This window comes from Neltuma alba, unplaced genomic scaffold (assembly GCF_004799145.2).
Source record: "Neltuma alba isolate B1F8T4 unplaced genomic scaffold, ASM479914v2 tig00001796_pilon, whole genome shotgun sequence".
Lineage (NCBI taxonomy): Eukaryota > Viridiplantae > Streptophyta > Magnoliopsida > Fabales > Fabaceae > Neltuma > Neltuma alba.
The window spans coordinates 1-10,484 of NW_021632618.1; the positions used below are offsets into that span (position 1 = coordinate 1).

Consider the following 10,484-nt stretch of genomic DNA (forward strand, 5'->3'; position numbering starts at 1 on the left):
CCCAGATGGGAGATGATGTAGAGCTCTACGTGAAAACTTGCCTTGTGTGTCAGCAAGACAAGGTGGAACACGCCCTGTTTCTGGCTTACTAGAGCCACTTTCGATCCCGAGAGACCATGGGAAAGTATTTCCATGGACTTCATCATCACTTGTTTGCCGAAGACAGAAGGATGCATCAACATTATGGTGGTGGTGGACCGGTTTAGCAAGTATGGAGTGTTCATACCAGTCCAAACCAAATTCACTGCAGAAGATGCTGCGAAGTTATTCTTCAAGTTTATGGTAAAGTATTGGGGCATACCAAAGACTATTGTGAGCGATCGGGACACTTGCTTCACAGGAAGATTTTGGATGGAGCTCTTCAAAATTATGGGGTCCGAACTTAACTTTTCCACAAGCTTTCATTCACCCGCAGACCGATGGCCAAACGGAGAGGGTGAACGCTTTACTGGAACTATACTTGAGGCACTACGTAAGTGCCAACCAAAGGACTGGGCTAAGCTCTTGGACATTGCCCAGTTTTCATACAACTTGCAGAAAAGTGAATCAACTGGGTCAAGTCCGTTCGAGTTAGCCACGGGCAACAACCGATGACTCCGCACACTTTAGCTGTTGGCTAAAAGGCCCGAGTCCTCAGCTTTCAAGTTTGCCAAGGGGTGGCATGAAAAATCAGACATGGCAAGGGCGTACTTAGCTAAGGCCGCGAAAAAGATGAAGAAGTGGGCCGACGCTAAGAGGAGGCACTTAGAGTTTGAGGAAGGTGACTTAGTCATGGTGAAGCTCCTTCCTCATCAAAGCCGAAGGTTTGCCAAGGTTCATAAAGGGCTAGTGAGGCGCTATGAAGGACCGTTTCCTATAGAGAAACGCATCGGTAAGCTAGTCTATCGCTTGACTCTACCTTCACACTTGGAGATGCATCCTGTTTTTCACGTAAGTCTACTGAAGCCATACAACAAAGACAAGGATGAACCAAGTAGAGGTGAGTCTAGAAGAGCCCCTACAGCAATTACTACGGTGCCAAACGGAAGTTGAGGAAATCCTCGCGCACCGAGTAATACCGAGACGTGGGAGTCATCCGAGTTACATTGAATACTTTGTTAAATGGAAAGGATCTCCCGATAGTGAAGCAAGCTGGGAACACGAGCTGGCTTTATGGGACTATAAGGAGAAGATTGAGGCATACAAGAGGGATGCGCCGAGGACGTCGCCACATTAAGTGGGGGAGAATGTAACGCACCGCTCATGTTTTGCCCAAAATTTCAAAAAGGCTCGCTACCCAGAACTATCCAAAGGTGTCCACAAAAGTCTTGGGTAAGTCCGGAACTCTCTAGAAATGTGTGGAACTTGTTTGAGAAGCTTGGAGGGTTGCAGAATATTATAGATAATTGTAGAGACACCTAACCCCTTTGTAAATATCTAGATATTTTTGTAGAGTATTCTAGATACAACATTGTAACCGTTGGATCAAGTAGATCTTAGCCGTCCATTGAGGAGGTGGAGAACTATAAATACCCCTCCTCCTCATTCATTTCTCACACTCAAGAAAGTGAGAGTGTTGTAAGTACTTCAAGAGATCAATACAAAGTTCTTTCTTTAAGTCTCTTGTTCCTTCGTCAGTAGGCTAACTAGCAACTTAGAGCAAGAGGTTTGCTAGGCCGCACGGTTCGTTGGAATTACGACCAAGTCCGTGACAGCTTGCGTTTGGGTTCCATCATATTGGAAAAAAAACAGACAACAAAACTTCATAACAGTGAAACCATGTGTTATGTGACAGCGTGTGTAGAGACATACGTATCATCAAATATTTATGTTATGTTTTTCATAAATATTTGCAAAAATGTGTTTGCCTTTCGAAAGAATTGCAGAGCTGAACTAGCTAGTAGCTGTCATGACTGTTTCGCATATTTATATACTTCTCTGGTATTAAATATTATTAAATATAAGACTTTCACCATTTTGTTCTACTTATATTTATTTTATTAACTCTAATAATTACATATATTAAAAAAGTTTACATTAAATGATAGTTTCAATCCAAATAATTTAAGAACGTATTTTAAAAAAACTAATACATATTTTTGACAAATAATTATTTTAACTACTTTTCTTAATTTTTGAATGATTGAAAGAACTGGATCCACATTTAATAAGAAGTACTGAGCGTGGTTGGCACGGTTATGTTTAAGGTACTGCATGGTTGGGATCGCATGTAGCTACAAAAGGCGATGCAGAAACAGTGTCTCGTGAGATTATCTTCTAATTAACTCATATATGAGAAGCGAATGGATCCCTTGGTCTGAATAATAACGAGCCGTGAATTTCACTTGTTCATTTATACTCAAATATATATTTTAGGTTATGAATTCTCTTCTGTTTCTTATAAATAGTTAAATTTGTATTGTAAATCCATAAATTTTTGTTATAAATCTTCAAATTTCACTTGCTCATTTATATTTAAATACTTGTATTTAGAGTTGTGAATTGCATTATGTTATTTGTAAATTGCCAAATTTTTATTGTAAATTACTGAATTTTACTTGTAAACTATCGAATTCCATTTGTTTATTTATACTTGGACACTTGCGTTTGTTTTGTTATATATATTTTTATTTGCATCATATGATTAAATGGCTTGCTTGATTTAGTGGTTACATCACTTTTAGTATGCCAATGGGTTATGGGGTCAAACCTTTCTTTAGCTATCTTGTTTTTCAAAAAAAAAATTCCAACCACCGGAGCCACAGTAGCGGCCACTGGAGGTCCAACCTCCGACGGCGGCCACCTGAGCGTCGGTGGTCGGACTCTGACAACCATTAATATTATTTTTTTTTTAAAAAGTGAGAGGTATTATTATAATTTTACTCTTAATTTTAATTTTAGTTTGATCTCTTGATCCTGCAATAATATTTCAGAATGTTTTGGGGTTGATTGAAATAAATTCTCACTTACAGACCTTAAATGAAATTTTTCCATATATATATATATATATATATTCACAAGAGCATAATATTTTCTGATTTTCTCATTTCCCCGCGTTCCCGCTGGAAGCTAGTAATGCCCGTCCCATCATCATCATCATCATCATCATCATCATCGTCCTCAAAAACCGCACATGTCCATCCATTAACTCCAAACTTGCTCATCACGCTTCCATTCCCATTATATATTCTTCATCATCCTTCTCTCCACTTCTACCTCCAATGGATTCTCACTCTTCTACTCCCTCGTGGTCCGGCCTTTCCAGAGATCTGCTCCTCGATATTGTTAACCGCCTTGATTCCCGTATTGATCGTCTTTCCGTCCGAGCTGTTTGCCCCTCATGGCGCTCCAAGGTCCCTCCGCCGCCCCGGAGGTCCTCTCCGCCACTCAACCTTCCCTTTCCAGTGGGTCCCAACCCTGATCTGAACCCTAGGCTTCGTGGTTACTTCGACTTTGCTGAGTCCACCGTCTACTGCTTTCAACCCCTCAGGAAAATCTCAGGCGGTTGGAGGACTCCCAAGTGCTGGCTCATCAAGATCGAGGAGGCTGAAGAGCTCGGCACACCTGTAGTTCGCTTCAAAGACCCTCTCTATCGCTTTGATTATTACTGTCGAGACTTGTCCCCACATCTTCCTGAGCGCTTGAATCTCCTTGATTACAGGGTCTCTGAGATTGCTAAATTTTATGAGCTTCGATATGCGTCTACTGGGAAACAATCACTACCTCAACTGTATTCTGAGATACAGTCTCCAGACCTTAAATCTCTCATCGTTAAGAGAGTTGCTGTGTGTTCTGAGAGTGCTCATTTTGCAGTTATGACCATTCACACGGGTGGCCATTTAAGTATTTGGAGAAAGGGTGATAAGAAATGGACTCGTATAAATGATGGCCGAGACGTTGCTTCCTATAACGATGTTGTTTATCACGATGGGAAGTTTTATGCTGTGGATAACTCTGGCTTCACTATTTCAGTGGATTTTTCGTTGAAGATTACAAGTGTTGCCCCAGTGCTGCCTCCTTGTGGTTATAATAAAGATGATGATCGGGAAAAGCGCTTGGTGAATTCTCTTGGAGATTTGTTCCTCCTAGATAAGGACCGTTATCCTCTGGATGTTTTTCTTGCTCGTTGTGACCCTGATGACAGCATGGGTGCTTTTCCCACATATTTTCATGTCTATAAACTGAACGAGGAAAAACGTCAATGGGTTAGGGTGAAAAGCTTGGGAAATAGGGCTGTGATTGTTTGTGATATGTGTGCCTTCTCTATTTCAGCTCAAGACTTTCGTGGGTTTAAGAAGAATTGCATTTACTATTCTGAAGATTGCTTCTGTGGTAGAGATAAAGAGCCAGGCCATGATGCTGCATTGTTTGACATGGAGGATTGTTCTGCCTGTATGCTTCCAGGTGTGACGGGCTATTCTGGAGTTTTCTGGCCTCCGCCGTCTTGGGTTGTGTCTGGTAATGCAAGGGTGAGATTTTGTCGCATTATAATGCTTCTAATCACTTCCTATTGTTATTATTCTAGTTATTTCTTGTTGGTAGAGTAATATTCTTGGCTTTTCACTCTAGCTTCCGATGATCATGACAAATCCCTAATATGAAACTGATTGCTAATTATTCTTGTTATTTCTTTATATTTGAGATCAAATAATACGAAACTGAAATAAGTGAAGTATACCACCCCTCCTCCTTTGAGAGTGAGGGATATATAATTGTTTTATTTATGTTATCTTTGTCATAAATATTTGTAAGAATGTGTTTGGCTTTTGAATGAATTGCAGAGCCGAACTAGGTAGCAGCTATCACGACGCTTTCGCATTTGGGAAGATTCTGATGAAGATGTGGATATATATCATGGAAAGGGGCAGGTCTTATTTTGTTTTGAACTAACGAACTTTATGTTATGTATGTATGTATGTATGTATGTTATCCTGTGAATGTTTCCTAAATTAAATTTATATTTTGTCGAAGACTGTGGTCTAAAGTGGGATGATATTTTTAGGAATGTATTTACGTAACGTAGTATGCTTGCTTGCACGTTAAAAGTTCTTACTTGTTTGCTAATTTTCATAGACTTCTTAATGTATGTTATTATATATAACCTGCTTTTCTTGATGCTCGTTGCACTGTGGCATGTTTTAATATTGCGGGAACATCTCTTCTGGCGATGAATGGTGCTAGTTACTTTTGATTCGGGTCTCTGTGCTGCCAAATAATGGACATAACTAGAGTGACATCGCCCAAGAAATACCTTGTCTAGTTGGCATGGTTATGTTTAAGGTTTTCCATGGTTGGGATTGCTTGTAGCTAGGAAAGGAGATGCAGAAACAGTGTCTAGCAATGATCTTATGTATGAAAATCTGAGGGGGTACCAAATACCAATGGTTTTATTTTCAATAACTGGAAGAAAATGGAAACAAGGATAAAATTTATTCCTATCTGAATAATGATGAAACGTTGAATTTCTATGATACAAGATTTTAGGTATATATTCGTGTTATTCCCACCCTATCCATGTAATTTATTGATGGAATATTGAAGTTAACTATTTTACTTCACTATACAAAATTGCGAAGCGGCTTTAATTTGAAGACTGAAGTTTACATTATCACGGTCCAAAGGGGAAGCGAAGTTATATACTTTTCATCACTTTCTATTGTCTGTATTGCTTTGCGTAATTTTTAGAGAAAGAATAGGCGTCGACCTAGCTAGTGTTGATTAGCGAGAGTAACAAAGTGTCTCTTGTCTTATGGCGATGGAATAATCAAGCATCTGATTAACTAAACGCAAATTTTAGTGTTTGCATTGAGAGGTTCCCTCTCTCCTGACAATGCGGAATTGCATGTTATATTACCATAAATTAGGCTTTTTTTTAAAGAATCGGTGATGATGAATGGATTATAATTAACTTGTATATGGTCATGTATTTCATGGTTGTTATGGCAAGTGGTTTGTGTGCTATGTATCTTTTTGAGTACTTCATTCGTAGTTTTCTTCCCTATGCTGTGGTTTAATTGATTGGGCAAGAGTGCCTCATACTTGATACATTTTTTGTGAAAACTATTATGTTTTTTCTTGATTCGTAATACTACTTCCGATCCTAATTATAAGAGTCAGTTGACTAATTTGAAGAAATTAAGAAAAGAAGTTAAGTTAGTTACTTGTAATAAATAGATGTTGTCTTTTCTAAAATATTCTTCTTAATTAAGTATGTTGGTTAAAACTATAATTATTAGAAGGATTATCTTAAAAAAAATTGAGTAAATATGAGAGACAAAATATTAGGATTTTATATTTAGGACCAACATAAAAGTCAAACGAGATTTTATATTAAGAACCAGAGCTAGTATTATATCGTATAACACATCTGTTTTTGAAATTTTTCCTAACATCATCACTTCTGATGCCAGTCATTCCATTTCTTTTTTTTTATATTTTTTATAATGGATCAATGCTAATCATTGCTTTGACCATGTGATAATAGGTGTATATATTTTTATTAAAAATAATATTTCTCTTGAAGATTATTATAAATCTTTCTGCACTTGTTTTTAGAGTAAAGGAAAAAGCAACCACCAAAAAAAAAAGAAAGAAAAAGGCAACACCCCACATTGTCCTGAGTACTATTCACTTCCTAGTTTTCAACGCAAAAATGTTTTTCAAATGAAAAGAACTATAAAAATAACAGTGATAGCTCGTTAAAAGTCTTTAAAAGTAATTATTTTGCTTATCTTTTATTTTATTGGAGGAATTTTCCTTTTTTTAAGGGATAAAAAGATCAATTATGTAAAATGAAAAAGATTATATAACTAGGGTGTAACCTTCTTATTGAGAAAATAAGATGTGTTATAAAACTAAAGAAAGAATAGATAATAAGAGAAGAGAATAAGGGAGAATAGAAGACTTGATACAATCTACATATTACATAATAATAAAAGATAATTATAAAATATAGAGATAATAAAAAATCAGAAATAATAAGAGATATATAGACATGTATAAAAATATTATTATATTCATAACAGGAGTGAGGTTTTTTTTTTTTTTTTTTTAAATTCCACTCCTCCTAACCCTCGCTCCCGCCTCCTTCCAAAAGTAAGGAGTAGGGAAAGCTTATTATATATACCATGATTCAGGGCTGGTTTGTTTAAAATTTAAAATAAAAATGATCTTAGGAGGAGTTGGAGAGAGAAATAGTTTGTTTCTAGTTTATTTTGATAGGCTAATTAATGAAATGACCAATTTGTTTAAGCTTTGTCCAATGAAAAATCACCAATTTTTGAAAAAAATATTATGAAATTTTGTGATGTTTGTTTTGAAAATACTATGAATATGATTTGTGCATATTTGTTTTCCGAAGCTGCAAAGCATGCCCGATAGCAAGTGGTGAAAAGTTTTAAAAAAACCATAGTTTAATTTGAATTGCCTTCAAATTTTTATAAAATAACCAACAGAAGTTGGGTTTAACAGAAAGAGCTAGTCTATAATAGGATTACCTCCAATAGGAGGATACCTATACTTTACTAAAAATTTTTTTTTATGAAATAGGATGATAAGATCCTAACTTATTGTCAGCCCGATATCGTTCCTCCTCTGTATTTGGTTTCCCGACATCGAATTAAAGTGTTCTTGGCGTCAATTTTCACATGTGTTTTTGAGCTTTGCACAATGATACTATTTTTTTTCTACAACGTAATGCTTTCCACGACCCAATTTCAAAAAGAACAAAATTGTTGAGTACCCAACATTCTGCTTTACTTCCTCATTATTTTAGGAGAGAATACAAGTGAAGGAAGATGAAGAAGAGGATGATGGGGCAGATGGACTGACTCGGTTAGATTTTTTTAAAAAAAAATTATCAAATACTCATAAGCTAAGCTGTATGACATGTTTGCATTTTTTATGGTATTAAAGTAATATTTGATGATTAAAAATAAATTATATATGATAAGGACTAAATTATTATATATGAACAGATTAGAAACTGAGTTATAAAAGAGTTAAAAGTTTAAAGATTGAGTTATATTGAATCATGATTGAGGAATTAAGTTATATTGAGTAAAAAAGACCCAAAAGTTAATTTTTCCTTATTTTAATTCAACTAAATATAAAAACCATTATTTAGATTAGCTTAAAAAAGTTTGTTTTCAGCTTCTTTTTTATAAGCTACTTGGGTTAGCTTTTTAATAAAGTGATGATTTTAAAGAGCTGATGTAAGTAACTTATGAAAATAAGCTGAAAATATGCATTTTTTTTAACCTGCAAGATTGTTTCATATTTAACTTATCCAAACCATTTCTTATAAGCTTAAACAAACAGCCCTTTAACGTCACTTATGAAGTCTTAACTCATGATAATTGGTTCAGTCTACTTCACAGTTAATGATAGTAACTGAAATAATGCGGAAAAAGGCAATTTGAATTTCCAGTGACTGGATCAAGATTCTCAGTCCTCAGAATAACAATACCACATTTGATAGTGCATAGGAGCTCACAATCACATTATATTAGTTCTCACAGAGTTTTGAATGATTTTCCTATGAGTGTGAGTGCTCTCCAAAAGAACCCACTTTTCCGCCATGATGATGAAAAGCTACAAGGTCAGTACTCCCACCAAACAAAGACAAGAAGCTTGTCCTACCGCTCCATCCAATGGAACTTCAGCGACTGGCCCCATAGAATGACGAAGCTACCAGTGAAGGGAAGTCAGTACTGATACAGTGCTGTAAATCCAAATGTTACACAGTGTGAAGCTTGGAAGTAGTTATAAATGTCCAAATCAAATTAAATTGACTTCAACACCGAATAAGGACAACCCCATTGTACAAGTTTTACGGGATTTATGCATTTTCAGTATGCAGTCTAAATTTCAAAACTTGAAACACACAGCAGGAACGGGATTGTTATACTCCCTCCGTTCTTTCTTATAGGGCAACATTACCTGATTCTCACGCACACCCAAAACAGTTTTAATTAATTTGTATCTTAAAATTTCTTCCATCTTTCCACTTCTTCCCTCAATTAATGCTCATCAGTTTCTTAGACTGGGGGTAAAAAAAGATAATGTCTTTACTCAAGCTAGAAATAGAAAAGCACAGTTCCTAAATCTTCACTGGAAGTTATTCATATCCCAAGGAACTAAGATCTGAAAAGCAAATTGTATGCGAACGGTGAAAACAGGGGAAATGACATACTGACAAGCAGCGTTCTGGAGAGGGTCCATTTCTGCTCACGACCCACAATGGAGAAAGGAAGCCAGTGGGCTGGAATGAACGAATGCAGAATTGACACGCTGGCGATAGTTGACAGAATCGGCGGTGTAACCATCCCTTACTCACCAAAAATTATGACAAAAGAAGGTAAAAAGAAGCGAGAAATTGCTCCTGAGATCTGTGAACGGAATTTTGCAGCTGCCATTTCCTCACAAAACTCAAATGGATAGCTACATTACCGGGAAGTCGAGAGAAAAATGCTTCTTTATGCTTCTTGTTTGGGTCTAGTAATTTTCTTACAAACAAGCAATCAAAATCAATTATATTACAAACAGCAACAAGCGAGTCTGGAAAAGATATATGGCTTTGGCTTTGGTTACATTGTCTCTATGAATTGCAGATGACTGCAAGATTTTAAGGCTTTGGTGGCTGATGGAATTCATCATCCCTTCTTCGTCTTGGATGAACTTGATTGCATCTTTATTGCAATCTAGATATTAGAGAGCAAAACAAGCTTATCAATTATAAGCTGAACCAGTTGAGGAATGAATATGGGATTCCTCTAAACTTTGATGGTCGGTTGTATCGATGAACTAGACTTATCAATTGCAATTCCAACTTCACTCAACTCTTAACAATTTCAATCAAAACATGCTAAAACAATGCATGTGATAATGACCTTTTTGGATGGAGGACAAGCTCTTACCGTACAAACAAAGTATTTTATTGCTCAATGTACTCGTAAATATGAGAAGTGTGAGTGTTGAGTATTGAAAGTTGCAAACATGTGCAATCTTAAACGCACAACCAACACTTAATTTGTGGGACTGAAAGTTGTAAATATACAAGACTACAAAGTTTAAACTTTAAATTACAATTACAACATGGATTATATAAATATTTACATTGGCATGTTATCTAACATAACCTTACGTTTGATACACAGTTTAAAGTAACCTTACATTACAACGTCAATAAAAACATAAATTCACACAGCACAGCATGAATGAAAAATGGTTGGTCTGTTGCCAAATATCTCTTCTTCCCCTACTGAATGATAAATAGCATGCTTGGATGGTAGAAATATGAAAACAGAGTCGCCGATGTCGTTGCAAAGGAAGCCGGAGGCCTCACCGCGGAGGCCGTCGGGATGAACGCAATCGAGTACTAAGGAAAACACAAAATTACGCCAAGGAAACTAAAGATTGTTGAGATCACGTTATAAATTTTGCATCATCAAAAATATCCCAAGATTTGACAGTTACTTAATTAATCTATTTTTATCATTTTCTAA

At 36.2% G+C, this 10,484-nt stretch overlaps 1 protein-coding gene across 1 annotated transcript; it reads left to right on the forward strand.

Annotated features, from left to right (window-relative positions):
• Nucleotides 1–3,200: 3,200 nt before the first annotated feature.
• On the forward strand, nt 3,201–9,420 carry LOC114711763 (F-box protein SKIP23-like). Its single transcript, XM_028896195.1, has 3 exons — nt 3,201–4,448; nt 7,754–7,812; nt 9,159–9,420. The coding sequence occupies exons 1-3, from the start codon at nt 3,201–3,203 to the stop codon at nt 9,418–9,420; spliced, it is 1,569 nt and encodes a 522-aa protein (XP_028752028.1).
• The last annotated feature ends 1,064 nt before the right edge of the window (nt 9,421–10,484 follow it).

What these genes read in the sequence shown, in the direction of transcription:
- LOC114711763 (XM_028896195.1), top strand. Translation starts at nt 3,201, where the DNA reads ATGGATTCTCACTCTTCTACTCCCTCGTGGTCCGGCCTTTCCAGAGAT. An exon ending in TTGTGTCTGGTAATGCAAGG is followed by an intron (nt 4,449 to 7,753) that starts GTGAGATTTTGT and finishes TCATTATTTTAG; the next exon opens with GAGAGAATACAAGTGAAGGA. An exon ending in GGGGCAGATGGACTGACTCG is followed by an intron (nt 7,813 to 9,158) that starts GTTAGATTTTTT and finishes CGGTGAAAACAG; the next exon opens with GGGAAATGACATACTGACAA.